At 38.5% G+C, this 17,258-nt stretch overlaps 1 protein-coding gene across 1 annotated transcript in view; it reads right to left on the bottom strand.

Annotated features, from left to right (window-relative positions):
• The window catches only part of MGAT4D (MGAT4 family member D), a 36,058-nt gene extending 19,033 nt beyond the window's left edge, over window positions 1-17,025 (bottom strand). Inside the window, exons 1-4 of the mRNA XM_027652697.1 lie at window positions 16,935-17,025; window positions 6,838-6,999; window positions 4,015-4,155; window positions 2,094-2,227 (exon numbers count right to left, since the gene is read on the bottom strand). Of these exons, the coding sequence (XP_027508498.1) occupies window positions 2,094-2,227; window positions 4,015-4,155; window positions 6,838-6,999; window positions 16,935-17,025 (528 nt within the window). The remainder of the gene's footprint in view (window positions 1-2,093; window positions 2,228-4,014; window positions 4,156-6,837; window positions 7,000-16,934) is intronic.
• Window positions 17,026-17,258: the final 233 nt, after the last annotated feature.

Raw genomic sequence — 17,258 nt, 5'->3', positions numbered from 1 at the left:
ACAGAAAAGAAGGGTGCATTTCATTTCAAGTCACCTATTCTTGTATTAAACAACCTTTTGTAGGGAATATTTATATGCAAACACTTCATTTTTATTCTCTTTTTTTTTCCTTCCAAACAAACACGGTACAGTACAGCAGATTTTCTACTAAAGGACAGTATGGGCTTTTCAAGCCAATCAAACTTTCAATGTAGTTGAATGCAAAAGTGAATCATCTCCAGCTGTGGTTTCTGCATTTTGTTTTTCTCTGTTCTTGCAGGAGGCCAGGCCATTTTCTGCATAAATTCTATTCTACAGCTTTCAATTATGCCCGAAAAGCACAGTCATAGAAATGTCAGTAAAAAGAGCTGCTTCAGGTTAATCATCCAAAAATCACAAAAGAGGCCTGATGCTGTTGAGAAAAATATTCTAAAGCTAGCAGTACTTAAAATTTTAGTTAGTTTCTTCCTAATATAACAAACTTAGGGCTCTTTGTCTGGAAATTTTGAGGACATACTTATTCATTACTGCTGTTTCATAAAGGTGACAGTTTCGGTGTGCGGAACACATCTGCTAACTACATTAAAGAGTTAACTACATTAAAGAGTGCAAAGTTTTATGGATGTGATTTGCAAAGCAACACAATATGTGTCTTAGCAGTTCAGATTTTTTTTTTAAATACACAATAAATAAAACCAAGGTGAAATGGTAAGCAAAGAGCTGCAATAAGAAAAAAAAATACCCAGAACTTACAACTCACTTTCAGTCAATAAGTTACTATGAATTAACCCATGATGTAAACCTTTAACTCAGTCTTTTGAGACATTTTGGGAAAAAGGAAGGTGTAGATTCACCTGCCTTCCTCTCATAATAAATGTTCTTATCACCTCTCATATCAGCACAATCAAGCTGCTCCAATCTACTGCATGGCTGAAAAATGGAAGCTGCGAGAATGTGACTTTGGGGATGGGATAAAGGGGAGAATAATTCCTACAATGGCAGTTTAATCCTAAATTGGCTGATGTGGACTATGTTACTACCACCAGACCTGCTGTTTGTTTGAAGTGTCACATTAGGACTCTCCACTATTCAGCAGTTAACCCTCAAAAACTCACAGAACCCTCTGAAGCCCTGTAATAAAACATTTATCTGAATGGCAGCTCGGCAAAGCTCATCATTGCCAGAGCTCTCCACTGGGAAATATCAGCTGTAAAATAAGTTCAGCTCCTGAAAAACTATGCTCAAGGAGAACTACAGCCAGTAAAATTCGTCCTATATACTTATCACTGTGATCAAAACAGAAAAGTGGAAGTCATGACATAACTTACTAAAGTGAACTATGTTCTGTTTGACAATATTACAGCTGCAAAAGCGGTGATTGAACTAAAAAAAAACAAACTGTAACTGTTAATGAATACGTGTATGAATTTAATGTTGTTCATGGAAGGATAAAGAAACATGAATTAAAAATACAAAGTCTGTGCACAGTCATTTACCTGCAAGGATCTATGACTAGCTAATTCCCTTCTGTAGCTTTTTTTTTAATATGATCAAGACATGTTGGAATAAGAAAAAAAGCATTTAGCTCTAACATTTTACCTTGAGCCCTATTTACTTTCCCAAACATGGAACCGATTAAGTCTCTGAACAGTCTTCTTTGGCACATACAATGTCAAAACGCATGCAGAAGGCTCTAACATGACCTTTGTAAGATATATGATATCAAACTAGAAGATAAATAATCTGAACATTTTTTAGACTGATTAAGTTTCCTTTCTTCAAGTCCTATGGAACTCTTCAGTGGAGGATTTACATTTCATTCTGAAAGCAGAATGCCTTACTTTCAGAGATAAATAATGAGTTCATATGGTTTTATTGAAAAATCTGACTCAACAACTGTTTCTGTAAATGTGACTTTTTACCCTTCAATCCTCTGAGTTACAGGGGTTTTTCCACATATGAACAGCTGCTCACCATCTCCTCCAGGCCTGAAGAAATCCCTCCCAAAGGCCTAGGTAACATTATTTTGCAGCCTTTCCTACGTTATTACACTAAGACATAAATCTCCATATTGTCTTTCTATCAGCATCCTGCACCTTTCCATGCCAACTTACCTCTGCCACAAAGATGATTATTACGCAGTCCTTCTCTTGCTCTTCAGAAAGTCCCTGCAGCAGGGAATGCAGTGTACTAATCAGGTAATTTTTCTTTTCCCTTTTCACAGTAGGAATACCCACCACCAGTGAGACTGCGAAGAGAGACGGCCTCAAGTCACGTAATTTTAAGTCAAGTAAAAGGAAAGGGAAATTACATTTTAATTTTGATGTGACCATGACACTTGGTGACAGTTAGTATTCCCTTAGCACTGGGACAGCACTTGCTTTACTACTTGGAAGGAGAGACACCTCCAGCTAAGTTTAGGTTAGATACCCACGTGTCTGTGTTATAAGCACCAGCCCTACACTGTGTAGAGGATCAACATTTTAGAACTTGGGAATACTACTACCTCTGGCAAACACATAGGTGCCTGCTACTGAGTTTCAAAAGTGAGTATTGCAAAATAAGTGGTTACTTTTGCTTTGGAGATCTAAGCAGTAAGGGTTAAACCAAAACTGTTCTAGTGAACAGGCTATCACAGGAAATGAACACTGTGTGTGTATCTCAGAAGGAATCAAATTCAAACATCTTGCTGAGCAGTTTGATTGATATGCATCAATGGCTTCCATAGAATCAGTAATAAGAAGAAAGAAACTTAGATATTATTGTTATTTAAAACAAAGGAGATGAAATTGTCTCTGGCAAAGGTTCCACTACTACCAAACCTATGCTGTATTACATCATTAGACTGTAAGCAAGATGCATCTGCAGGATACATATGGGCATTACCCAAATCAGTGGCCAAACATAGCTCAGTAAACCTATGGAATCTTAGTCCTTGCAGATGATTTCTATTCACCAAAATCTCAGGAGGCTGGCAAGAAAGCAGCAGATTTTAGAAGAATGGAGTAGGTGCAACTAGTGACTTGCTCCAGACTTTAATATCCATGCCAGTGTCAGCTCAAAAATGCCAAAGTTCCAGTGTTCCTTCCAAACACATATCCTGCTAAACCACTCAGGTTTTACACACTGAAGGTCAACCTGTCCTTATTAAACTGCAGTCTTGCTATTGTGATTTTCGTGTACAAATAAAAAAAAAATTAAACATGGAGCATTCTTTTATTAGTGACACTGATCTATGGGCACTCCGGTGAGAAGTACAACACAGGATCACACTGATACAGCTAATTGTTGTACACCTACTAATGAGAAGTCTGTAGAAAGTTATCCATTGTCATGGGCATGGCCAAGGGTTTGGAGTTTTTTAGTTAAATCAAAAGTACTGCCAAGTGTTTCTTTATATAAAATCACCCTAGAGAAAAATCAAAACTTAAAGAAAATAAAAAACTCAGCAAAATGGTTGACTAGTTCCTTCTTTGCTTACTGCTTTCGAATACTCCTTTTACTTGTCACATGACAGTTAAAATAAGATGTAACTTTATAACTTGTATTATAGTTCACTGAAATTCATTATGATTTCTGCAGGTGTCAGCTGGTTTCTCATGTGGATGAAAATTTACACTGAAGATATATTAACATCCTTTAAATTATCACATCACCTTTCCATTTGTTTCTCACATTGGCAAACTGAGTACATTATAAATTCACCTTGGCTTCCTTATTCATACTAATTTTGCAGGCAAAAAACGTCAGCAAATGCATCTTAGCCATAAGAACATATCATTAAAACAAAAAATAATATTGTTTTTCAATTATGACTGTTTTTCTTGATATTTGAAAAGCTTTTCAGAATACTCTGAGGTAAAGATTTTAAATAGGGATGAGTACTTTTGCAATCTCCATTAAAATTAATTCAGCTTGGCCACATTGTTAAGTTAAGGGAGAAAACCCACTCCAAACTTTTGAGTATGCTTCATTGCTAGAATTTAATATAAAATACAAACATATAGAAAATATAAGCCAAACCAAATTTCCCACCTCCTGTTCTCTGTTGCCCAAAAATAACATTTGGGAAAATTCCATCTTCATATTCTTGAAGGTGAGGTAGATAGTAGTGCATGTTTGTGAGATGCATGGGGAGTTTTCTTGGGAGGTTTACTATTTTCAACTTCATATCATCTGAAAAAACCCAACAAATCCACAGATACAGATAAAATAAAAAGCCAGCAGTGAAGCCTTTTTTTTTTTTTTCAACTGTTTTGCTCAACTGAGCACTGGCAGATTACCACAAGCAAGGTTATTAAATCAGAACTATTCCTCAGAAGAGATTATATGTCATATATATTACACTATATTAAACTGAGAATTGCCCAGCACAATTTCCTCCCACCCAGGTGATGCTGCAGAACTCCAAGCTTGAACATCCTGGGAACTGAGTCCACATTTTCCTATGATTAAACACTTGCAGGACTGAGCCACCTTACAACACAACAAGCAGTGATTTTAAAAGCAGCAGTAAAAAAAAAACTGGTTTGGGTTTTTTTACATAGTTGTCAAGTAATTTTTTTAAATTAAAAGAAACACAGATTCTGACAAAATACTTTCTTAATTACATAATAAACTTAAATGCTTTCCCTAAAATATAACACATGGTGGTTCTCAAGGCTCAAACAGAAGTTCTCAGGTTACAAAAAGTCCTATGGCAAAAAGAAGCCATATCCAGGCCTTTAGAAAGTATTCAAGAAACCAAAGACTGTAGTAGGTAAGAGAAATCTTTTTTCTTTACCAGTTTAAAATAAAGATGAAAGCAATAGAAGGTCTATTGACTTGGATAGAAAGTTACTTTTCCTAAAAAAAAAATGCATCTAAGACAATTCCCAAAATTTACTACTTTTCAAAGTGACGTACAAGTCTCACAACCAACCATCATCAGCCTTATTCACTCAGCTTAGATCAACAAAGACAGAGCCTTACTGAATGGGAAATATTTTAAGTTTTTCAACTTCCAAGAAGTATTCCCACTGAAAATTAGGACTCAGAGATTCCCAGCCCTAGAGAAAACAGGTTTATAAAACCCCCAAACAACCATATATATATATATATATATATGTATGTGTGTGGGGGGGGGTATATGTATATTTAACGCCCAGATATTTGTGTATGAAAGAGAGACCCACAACTCCTCCCACTCTGTTTTACCATTAAATTTACAGGAGTTTTGCTACATAGAAACCTTTTCATTTTTGTTGTACAATAAAACTTGGCTGGAATGAAAAGCAGAAGGGCAAGTAAAAACAAAAGGAAAATTATTCAATGATTTTAAGAAATTTCTGCTTTAAATCCTGTGAACTGACAGCTTTAATACTTTCTGATATTCAGCTGGCCCCAGTGTGAATAAAGAGGGAAGGGGAACTTGAGGTCTCCTCTACTGCTGTTATGTGCTTTAGGTAATAACTGTATGTGGGGCTACTGGTGGCTGCCACCATGGCTCTGTTCTAAAACTTGTAAGGCCACAATCCTGTCAACACTCAGCTGTTTGTTTATGCACATCGGAACAGTCCCACTGAATTAACATTGAATAAACAGACAAAAACTGGCAGGGAATAACAGGATAAGAAACAAATCTGACCATACAAAGAAGAAATGCACCTTGTTCCTTCTTCCCCTGTAACAGTCCTGGTTAATTCTCTGTTTTAATCTGATTACCAGCCCACTGTACTCAATGAAAATAAGGATTTTTAGATGGCAGTTTTCAGTATCACCCAGACTCTTTCTGAAGTTGGGGTGTACTGTGAAATGCCTCCAGCACAGAGATGTCTATTCTAGTTTCCCTTCTCTCCCCAGGTAAGTAGGTCTTCTAGTAGGTCTTTGAATATGGGAGGAAGGCAGATCACGCACAACTACATCACTTATTTTAGGGGATGGGATCAAACTGTCAACCTATTGTATACAACTACAGTGTGTATACAGATGGAGATGTACAACAGCCTGTAAGGCAAGGTAACTGAGAAGTTAGAACTAACAATGAGAAGAAGCCGCATCACTAAGCTTAATTGCATGTTGGTGTCCCTCAAAAAAATCCCCAAAAAGCCCCCCCCCCAAAAAAAGCCACCAAAAAAAGGGGCAGAGACATACCCTACCCTCCTCCCCCCAGATAAAAGTTTTAATTGGCAACGCTTACAAGCATTCACATTTTCCTTCTGATTATTAACCGACTGCTTGCAAGATGAATTCTAGCAGGGACACCCTTGGGCTGTATCTAGCCAGCAAGTCCTCATGGGGCTTCCCAACTCCTGGGTTCAGCAGACACGGATGTGATCTGCCTGATGACATGAGGCTGCACACCCACACATGCACCTCGGTGCCCAGCCCTTCAAAAAGTCACTCCACCTGGAAAGTGAGGAACATCTGAGGAGGTGTACCTGCCTTCCAGGTCAGAACACAGCCCTCTTTTTATGAGGGTGTACTGGCACAGTAAAAGTTGGTAAAAATAGCTTATTCAGTGCTCTGTAGTTGGCAGTAAGAGAGGGATAAGGACTGTAAGAATCTCGATCAGCAATATAAAGAGCTTTGCCACTATGACACCCCTGCAGCCCAGTGTGCCCCCCTTTATTTATCTCCTTATTTGATCACTTACTTACCAATCATAAAATCCTCTTTAAAATGCACAAGTAATACAAATTTGTGAGGATTTTCAGAGGCATTTCAAACAGAAGTTATTCCCCCAGCCTTTTCTTCAAAAGTAGAACCCTCTACTTAATGCTGATATAATCAAACCAATGATTTTTCTCCCCACACCAGTTATAAACATGAGCACACAAAAGTGAACTGTTAACACAGTACATTTTTATACATACAGACCTGTATGATTTGTTGTCAAGTTTGCTCTTATTGCAACTATACGTTTAATTTCATCGAGGGCACTGCTCAGTTCATGTGATCTTCTTTTATTTTCCTTTTCAGCATACAATAGTCTTTGCCGAAGTTCCAGAAACTGGCTTTCATATGTGTCTAAGTCATTTCCTGCAGTGAGAGCAAAATTTCTTTTCAAAGAGGTAATTTATATGATGGAATAAAGCTAAAGAATCGAAGACAGTCCAGAACATGACAGCACCAGAAGGGTATAAACAATAATAAATTTTATTCGTGTGAAGAAGTCTGGAAGAGTGTTAAGAAGGCACAGTTTAGGAAGCACAGCTGGGTAAAGGCTTTCACTGAAGACAAAACCAAAAATAAGAAATCCACAATAAAAAAAAAGTCAGTGCAAATCTGTGAGTTGCAGGGGAAGGTGCTATCTGGTAAGGCAAACAACGTTTTTCACCAAGCTACAAGTCTTGACAACCCTTTTCACATTGGAAAGTATAATTATGTAACAGCTTGTGTTTTTTACCAACCACTATTAAGACCCAAATGTAGGTATTTAGCCTTCATCTATGACTCAAAAAGTGTCTGGAGTGTATTAACAACTATTAGTTAAGATAGTTACTTGAACTCCTGGATATATTTTATCAGATAACAACTGAAACTATGCTCAGGTACGAAGGATACCTTCATAATATAGAGCCCACATTTGATTAAGTACTCTACAACTACATCAACATTAGAAACACTGTACTCAGTCACAGTTATCACACACCTCTGCCATTCTGCACAGTATTCTAGGATAATATCAGTGTTATGTTTAAAGAAGATCCACTTTCCTAAGAAGGAGGTGATGTCAGAACTTCTCAGTTATCACAGATGGTATATGAGATTCATATCTGTTGGAGCATTCACTGCCTCAGTGTCATATGAACAAAGATTGTTAGATTTATTAAAATTAATACAAAGCCACACTTCAATAATGTCACCCACTTTGCAATAGAGAGTAAAGAAAGTAGAAGGGGAATCCTGATTAATTTAAAAGTGTTTTTTAATGCTGCTTCTTTTAATTGTTTGGTTTGATGGGGTTTTTTTTAGTTAAATGCTGTTATTTAGACACTTCTCCCATTCTATCTGTGGACTGTGCTGAGTCCCATCTGTGGCAGGCCTCATTTTATAGGATCCACCATTGTCTCTCTGGAAAAGTGAATTCCCAGGAATTCTAGCCTGTAAAAGAGACTAAGATCATAATGGACAGGTAATACAAATTTGTGAGGATTTGCAGAGGCATTTCAAACAGAATTAATACGTGTTTTGGATAAACAGGGGCTTTTATTTGCAGTAAGCACAAGTTCTTAATTTAATAATTAAATTTATGATTTGAAGACACTGAAATTTAAAACATCTAGGAAAAAGTAGTTAAAAAAAAAGAAGTAAATGTATGATCTGTATTATCATTATTGACCTCACTAAACTTAAAGTAGGTTTAGTAAAATGCCCATAAAATGAATGCTTCCTAAAATTTTCTGACGCTCTTAAAAATGTTTTGACTTGCAAGACAGGCATTTATATCTATGAGTATTCTGTACGAGGCAGCTGTGAACGTAAATTCATCATCGCTGAAGGAAGGGGGAAACTGGATTATTTCAGCTGCACGCAACAAGGAAGTTCTACTTTATTGAGGTAGGCTTCCCCAAAAAGTCAGTGAATAAATCAAAAATAAAAAATGGAAGGTCAAAACAGATTCAGCATCTATCTTTAAACAACTTAAAATAGATAAAAACAGATTTCCAACAGAAATCTCTCATGAGGCATCAGACTACAGAGCTAGAATCCCAAAGAAGCTAAATTATTGGAAGACCTAAGAAAGATCCCATTCATCAACTACCATATAGGAATGCACTTTCTTATTTATGCTTTTCTTTGGTAGCTCTGTTTCCAATGCCATAATACAAATCCAACCTTTAGCTTTTATTCTTTAGAACATATATGAATACAATGAAAACAGGAGGTTTAAGCTGATTTAGGTGACTGATAGATATTCATTAGACTGTTTTCATAGCAAGAAAGTGATTCCAGATAGAACATCAGCACATATAAACACAGTGGAGATTTATCTTGCAATTTCGAGCCTAATTCAAAGGTGTAACCTAGATATAGTAATGAATGTGCATTTTTCTTTAATTTCCAATTGCTTTTATTAGGAATTACCTAATAAAAGCACCAAGAGAAAGTGGAGGCTTAACTTGCAGTAAACTTCCATGTGCTCCTGGGAAGATGCAAACAACAAAGAGCAAGCCCACAATCTTAGGATAAATACATGGTATCACAGGACACAACTTACTGCTTCTGAAAATGGAATCGATCATTTGGTAGTGGAGGTGCTTTATAATTGACATTTCCAGTGCTGTAATAGCATAAGATTTTGTCACACCAAGTTAAAATTCCCCTCAGTACAACTGCATTGTAGAAGGAATCAGTAAAGAAATTGCAGATGAATTATAGCATCATAGTCAGTCTCTTCACAATTCTTTCAGCCATGGAGTGTCAGTGGGACTCAAAACCAGAGGTATCACTGCTATGCTGACATTCTGGCAAGAACCAAGCAATTATAGTTTTATTTGCTTACTTACAGGTGAGCCTACCAAAAAGTCATAGATGCCTCTGGCAAATAAAAGGTCAATACTCAACTATCACTCTGTGCACCCAGAGAAGATGGTATTTGTAAATCAGCCTCATCTATTTCTTCAGGCCAGAACTTTACACTTTTAAGTCTTTCAGAATTGAAGCCTCTGTTCAGTTAGGAGAACAAGACTCTTATTAGTCACTTATCTCACATGATTTTGATAGATGAGGAAGCAAGGGTTTGACAAAAGCAACATAATATTTACTCACCCTTAGCAAAGGATGAATTTATTATAAAAATATATAGTTTGAAATAGAACACTAAATGATCTAAGTGTTATTAGAGCACATGTAAATGAGCAATACTATTACTAAACCCTTGGCAAAAAATGTGTTTGGAAAGCAGTATGAAGCTAAATACTCTAAATATTTGAACGGTCATTAGGTTTAAATGAAGTGTGTGTGTGTGTAAAATGTTGCTCCTTTCTACACAGAACTAAAACAGTTGCTTGCAATAGATTGCTTAGAAAGACAAAGGGTGTTTTTACAAACATGGCTCTCTCACAGGGAGGGCCAGGGAGAAGCAGCTTTGGACATATCATGAAACACTCTGTGCCCAGCAATAGCCTAATGTGGTAGTGCTTTGTCTACCAGTGGTTCTATCAGCAACAAGGAACGTCAGAATAAAAGCAGAAAATAGCAAGATGAGGCCCTGTGGCAAAAATACAAAAAGAAAATGAAGGTAAAGGCTTGGTGAGCTACTAGCCATGGGAAGAAAAAAGGACCCAGCCAGCAACCAGACACAGTGATAGCACTCAAAGCTTTTGCAATGAATTTTTAGCTCTACTGTAGCATTTCCTCCGACTGTTAACTACACATTTTCATGTAGTCTTATGGCTACTGTAACGCTCAGCTAGCAACACTTAAAATGGTTTTCAATGCAATCTTGTGTCACCTCCTAATGCATACATATATATATATATACACTTTCTGCACTGGAAATTGAAACTGTTTAGAAACAATGCTAATCTCTAAAGCAAATACTCATTCTAAAAGCTGACTGATTATTTCTCTTTGCTCCATACACACACACTTCCTCTATTATCATAAGTGCCTAGAGTTTCATTAATTATTTCTGGCAATATCTAAGAGCTGTGGAACAATTCATAACTATCTCTTCTTAGCATTCAAAGAGAAAAGAAAATAAAAAGAAAATTGGGAGTGGCATAAAGGAGGGAAGAAAGCACTCTAAAACCTAGCAGGGAGTCTTGTTCCTATTTTTCGATTACACGCTACACTGTTTATTTTACTTAAAGATTCTTTTTTTTAGTAAATGACTTTTGGTTAATGGCCTCAAAAGAAAATTATATAAGCACACTAACTGCAAAAGTTCTTGTCATACTCCATGCTTGGACCCACTGCTCACTGTTCAGGCTAATGAAGCATATTAAACCACTGAGATTTAATTGCACTAATAATAGCAGTTTGTTATCTCCCCGTAACTGATCTAAAATAGATCTTTCTGAGCCTTGTTACATGCTTTGCAAGCTCAGGTTTTCTTCTCTCAGAGTAAGGAAGGAAAAGAAATTGCCCAAACAATGCCTCTGTCTTGGGTCAGAACAGCCAGTTCTTACGCAAACACTTAAATTCAACAATGTGCATTACCTTTAAATATTTTCTTTATAGCCTTACAGCACAGTACTATTTGTGTCTTCCAAGACGTCAGAGACAGCCAAGAAACACTACCATAAAGTCAGAAGCTGTTTCACCTACACCAGGTACATTCACCTGTTACATTTAATGTCCAGTGACATCAAAGAAAAGCACTGTGCCAGTAATTTGGGGCTAGGGGTGGGAGTTAAGGTTCCTCTGTGCCCATAAAGGGCATACTAGGAACAGAATCATAATGCTTTCCAGTATTAAAACAAACACACACTTTACAAAGTTAAAGGCAGATCGAAGTTAATAACTGAATTTTGAAAAAACGTACAATTATCTAATGAACATGGACTATCTACTGGGTTTGGCATAGAATAATTTTTGCTGAACCATTTACATGCTGTATCTAATTGAAAGTAGCTTAGCAGCAAGAAAACTTCTTTCAAAGAAAATACAACTAAAGCTCTAATAATATTTTCCTATATGTTGGCAAACAATCCTCATTTGAGGTCCAGGTCTTTTACTATATTAGAATATAGTGAAAAGTGATCATAAAACATTCAGTCAGAACATCACCATATATGAAAGCAATACTAAAAGAAGTGGAAAAATAGAGAAAATGAATGGATATTGCATGGTGTTTGCCCACAATTGGTACACTTTGGTTTTAAGGTGGTACTCATTCACTTCAAGCAATGGCTATTGCTTTGTTCTGGTTGGTATTTTAAATAGTTTTACTTCTCTGCATGATGTAGCAATTACTCAGTTATACACACATTTAATTAAATGCCTAGCCACTAACTAAAGTATTTCTGGATAAAACTACATTCCTCAAGACTCAGTGTACAACACTGGGATGTCATATGCTTACACTTGTTTAAGTACAGGCTGTGATGAGACAAAGAGAGGTCTGAAATGTTCCATTATCCCTTTCTCTATGAAAACTGATAGTAACTATCCTCATTTTGTACCACAGGATTTATGACTCAGTTCCTCTACTCTTTAGGCACTGTCCTGACTGAAGTAACTGCAAGAAGCAGCAGACTCTTCATCCAGTAAATTACACATTTAGAAGCCAGTAAAACTACACAACTTCTCTAGGTCTTGGATATGAATTTTGATGTAAAATTTTGGAAATACTAAGTTTAAAGTCCCGTTTGAGGCTGTTGATTTTTTTTTTTAATGTCTAAATGCAGAACTCTGCAAAGAAACTGAGTAAGCAATTGACGGACTGGAAAAACTCTTCCCTTATCACCCCGTGCATTTCAGCCACATCCTGACTGCATATTGGGGCAAAACCTGGATGTGCAATAACCTCTGTATGCTCTCAGTGCCACTGGAAGGAAATGTACACATGAAAGGAAGATGTAGCCTACCAGTCAGCTGGGACAAGTGGAAAAAACAGTGGTTAAACGCAGCCTAGCAGTCCTGGAGAAGGCAGGAAAATTGGCTTCTGCACACAAATCTGGATAAGCTATACTGGCTGAAATGAGAATGGTGTAATTCAAGACTCCATATCAAATCTGTCAATATGCCCCTATTTAATTGAAGATTTGAGCCAGTGTGCCAGTTGGGTCTGGACAGGAAACCTGCAAAGAAGTCCATCACAAATGACCTGCACGTGGCTGCACAGCAGGGGCTGGCCAGGTGAAACAAAGCATCACACCATGGGCAGAGGATTACTGGAAACAAATGTGCAATCAGCTGTTTGGGCTAGCACGTGCATTACTGTATTTCAACTGAAAAAAGAACTACTTTTATCAGAAATACCTCTTTAATATTTTGTACACCTTCCCCTAATTAAAGGTTTTGTGAAGCAAAGAAAAAATGTATACTTTAAACAATTTGATAATCCTTAAATATACTTCTGTGAATGTGATCACGTATGAACAGCTTCTCTCTTGTTCGCCCTGCCTCAAAGGAATAACTAAAGAAAGTCAGGTTTCATAGTGTTTGACTCAACATATAATAATGTATGTATATAATATATGTATATATTAACATGCCTAGGTCCTTGTGATGTCATCATTCAGAGGCATTTTCTCCTAAATTCCAGTCAAAGATTACTTTTAATTTACTTGGATAAATTATCCCACAAGTTCAGGTGAAGAGGGCAGCAACATCTTACAAGTCAACTCAAAGAGATCTAATTTTGTAACCTCTGAAAGCAACATGAAGACTCACTGCCATGAGAGATGATATGATTTACCTCATTGCTGAGACTTACAAAAACTTCACTGTTATTCAGCACAGACACCAAAGTTTCTTTATATTCAGGAATACTGTTTTCTCTGAAGAAATTTTATGTAAGTTCATAATGAGTTCATAATGTATTTTTGCCTTCTCCTTTGCTGTTTTTCATGAGGGGGAAAAATTCACTACCTCCTTACACTTAGACTTTTAATGGATTAATATTTACATGGAAAACACTACTATATTGTGAGTTCTATACTACTTCTCATAACTACAAATCTATATGAAGAGTGTTTCTATGACAGCAAATAATTTTTGGTCAGGTGAATTAGCAAGTGGATTGTAACTCAGTTTCACAACAAGTAGAAACATCTGCATCATCCTAACAACAGCCTTTTCTGTCCTCAGATAGAAACTGTTTGCCTCAGACAGGTTTTGCCTGGGGCCCCGGGGAGGGACCAAAAAGCTCATAGCAAAACCATGCAGGACATAAAACAGGTATTGCTGCAGCAGTCCAGCTGACTACTCTCTAATAGCAGCCTGTGTTGGCAAGCTCTCTAGAGGATGCTGAAGGAATCACCACACAACTTTAGACACAGTATTAGGGTTTGCTGAAGATTTGGTCATTGCCCCCATAATTACTTTTATCTCCTTTTTCTTTTCCCGGCCACAAAAATATGAGCATTTTTAATGTGAAATCTCTGCTTATATTTATAAAGCAATGGAAAAAGTGACTATAAAAACATCTTTGTAAGGATAAAATAAATACCATAATATCCACAATAGCTGAAGTCTAATGATACCGGTACATTCTGATTTTTCATTTTTAAGCAAATGGGTGAGGCAGGAGCATCTTTCCTACTATGCCAGTTTAAGCTACTCATACTTGAGTTCAGTCTCACAACTCCAAGTCAATGCTCAGGCTGCACATAATAGTCAGAAGCAGCACCAAACGGCCAATTATTTACTGCTGTCATTGACAGCAAACACATTTCAACTCAAATCTCTCAAACTACCTTTAGTATAATGTGTTTCAAGGTCATTGGCATTAGCTATTGATTTTTTATTTCCACAGAATTCAGGACAGAGCTAATATCTGACTTAACACTTTAAACTAAAAGGGCTGAAAGGCTCTGAGACTGTGGAAGAACTGAACAACATTTTACAAGGCTTTTATGTACTTTTTATTCTATGGAAGTACTCAAAACCACTAGCCTTGAGCTAGGCTGTCCTATCCTAGTTGTACAACAAAGATTATTTGTTGTCCCAACATCACTACAATCCAAGAAACCACTAATTAGATAAAAACCTGAGGGAATACTACAGACTACTTAGTGATAGACTGTAGTCAAAAATCAAGAGCAGCCAAAACATGTCAATGGGCAAAGCAGAGAAGGAAACTGAAGAGGAGACTTAACAAATGTGTGGAAGAAAATGAGCCAGAAAACAATATTTGACAAATGAGTGAAAGAGTTGGGAGCTGTTGTGCAGTACTTGCCCTCCCAGTAACAGGTGGGCTAAGTGAAAAGGGTATTAGAAAAGAAAACACACATTGCAGTTCGAGATGCACCAAAAGTGGGAACTGCTGTAGTGCTCTAAGCCTGTCAATGGAGAGTAAGTTCAGTAGTGCAGAAGGGAAGAACAGAAGTTTAACAGCATCTAAGCAGAGGTATCTGCCTGTTTTCAGAGCAAAGATTAATTTCAAACCATCTTCTTAAACAAATACCCTGTGACAACAACAGAACATTAGCTGGTTTGCTCCCAATGCTTCTCTCTCTGTGGTAAAAGGTAACAACATATGGCTGGCTGTTCTTGGGGTTTTCCAGATAGTTAGAAGGCTTCAATCTTCTAACATTGCTTGGGAACAAAGTGAACAAAGTGTTTATTTCAGTGAAATAAAGATAATACAGTCATTCACCACATGCTGTTACCTCCTCCTTTAGTTACTAATATTAACTATTTTATTTACACATCTGTGAGATTTACCAAGCTTGAGAGAACATGTATCTGAACACTACATATTTATATTTGTAATAGTTAGAAGTTTACTAAGAAAACAGGTGCTGATAATAATAGTAATTAGGAAAATTACACCATCTGAGAGGAATTAGTTACTCAGTTTACTGTGGAGGAGGCAACTGTAGAAAGAGAAAAGTTAAGGCACAACACATATGCACCACAACACATATTATCACTCTTCCCCAAAACAAACAAACAAACCCCTAAACAAACTAACTAACCAAAGCAAGACAACCCAGCATGGAATGCCATCAGAGAACGGCCAAAAAGAAAGTGAAATGAAAATGCAGTGTCAGTTATGAGGAGTCACAAAACAACACGAGAGTAACTGCAGGTTGGACAAATGCTTTCCTTCTGACATCTCCTGGATCTTAGTTTCTTAAGACACACCCTTTTACTCCATTTCTCCTCCACTCCTAGCAAGATTGCCACTGAGAAAAACATGAGGTGTTGTAAGATAAACAATCATACAGTTCACACGAAATGCTAAAAGGCAGGAGGACCAGCGCTGCCTCGACTCTATTCAATATGCCATCATGGGGCCGAGTTCTCTACTCCCATTTCTGTTTGTTACAGGAACAACTAATATAAACAAATTAACAGCTAGCTGGAGTTCCGTGTTCATCCCAGGAATTACTAACTGGTTTATTCTAGTTCTTCTGCATCTATAAAACCAGACCTATTGTAAAGGTGTGTACAGGAAGCTCTTAAAGACCCATTCTCTCTCCCTCACCCCAAACCAGCCACCCCCTCACCCATAACAATTCATGTCTACAGGTCTTAGAGGTACTTTTTGGAGAGACTTTCTAATTTATTTTTGGAAAGTATCATCAGTTTTATCTTTCCTACGTTAGCTTGGAGAATCTGAGACGTGGCTTTTGGTAGATCTATCTAGCATGTGCCACCTACATAACCTATTAAAAAGACATTGTGTAATTTTAAAGTTTATTTATAAAGTACAAAAATTCGGGTATTTTTCTCTGGAAAGTTGCATTCTGGAATGCTGGAAACATACACGTGGAAAAGCGACTGTACATGAGGCAAAAATGCATGGATAATGCTACTTTGCTCTCCATAATTAAAATCAAAAACATTTAAAAAGCAACAGCTACAGCAATCACCTTTGGACTTTTCTTCCCGTCTTAATGCAAGGCGCTTGCTAGGAAAAGAGTTAAAAAAAAAGAGGGAAAAAAAAGTTTAAAAAGCTAAAAGGAAACTTTTATTGTCTCCTAAATTTAGGGGTTTAATTTTAACAGGACGTGTGTGACTACTCAAGGATCCAACCCCGTAAGCTGTTACGCAGGTTCGCACCTGGGTGCAGGTAAGCCGTGACCCGGGGGAACAGCCGAGACACGCGGCCACTGCCCGGACAGCCGAGCTGAGCAGGAATGAGGGGATGATATTCCCCCTCCTTCCCTCCACGGGGTGCCGAGCCCCGGGGGCGGATGGGGCGACCCGACGCCTCGCACGCCGCGACCTCCCGCCCGCGGCACCGGCGCACCGAGGGAGAGACGCCAGCGCCGCGCTGCCCCCGAGAGCGGGGCAGCAGCAGGTGCCGCCGCCCTCCCTCCCTCCCTCCGCTCCCCGGCTCTCCCTCTCACCTCGGCTGCCCTGCCACGCCGCGAACCACAGCAGGGGGAAGGTGGCGCCGAGGCACAGCCCCGCCAGGAGGTGCCCGTGCCGCAGCCGCATCTCCCGGCGGGCACTGCCCCGCACGCCCTTCGCCCCGCAGCCGCATCTCCCGGCGGGCGCGGCGCTGCCCCTCACGCCCTTCGCCCCGCCGCCTCCGCCCGGGCAACGCGGGAACGGGCGTGTTCGCCCCGCCCTGCGCCGGGGTCCCGGCCGTGCCCTGCCCCGCTGACCCGCCAGGCGGGGCCGCAGTGCCCTCCCGCTTCGCATCGGTGTCCCCCGGGGAGCGGGGGTCC

Source organism: Corapipo altera, unplaced genomic scaffold (genome assembly GCF_003945725.1).
Source record: "Corapipo altera isolate COAL_440 unplaced genomic scaffold, ASM394572v1 69, whole genome shotgun sequence".
Taxonomy (NCBI): Eukaryota; Metazoa; Chordata; class Aves; order Passeriformes; family Pipridae; genus Corapipo; species Corapipo altera.
The sequence above is the reverse complement of the archived record's forward strand: the minus strand, read 5'-3'. Positions and strand labels throughout refer to the sequence as shown.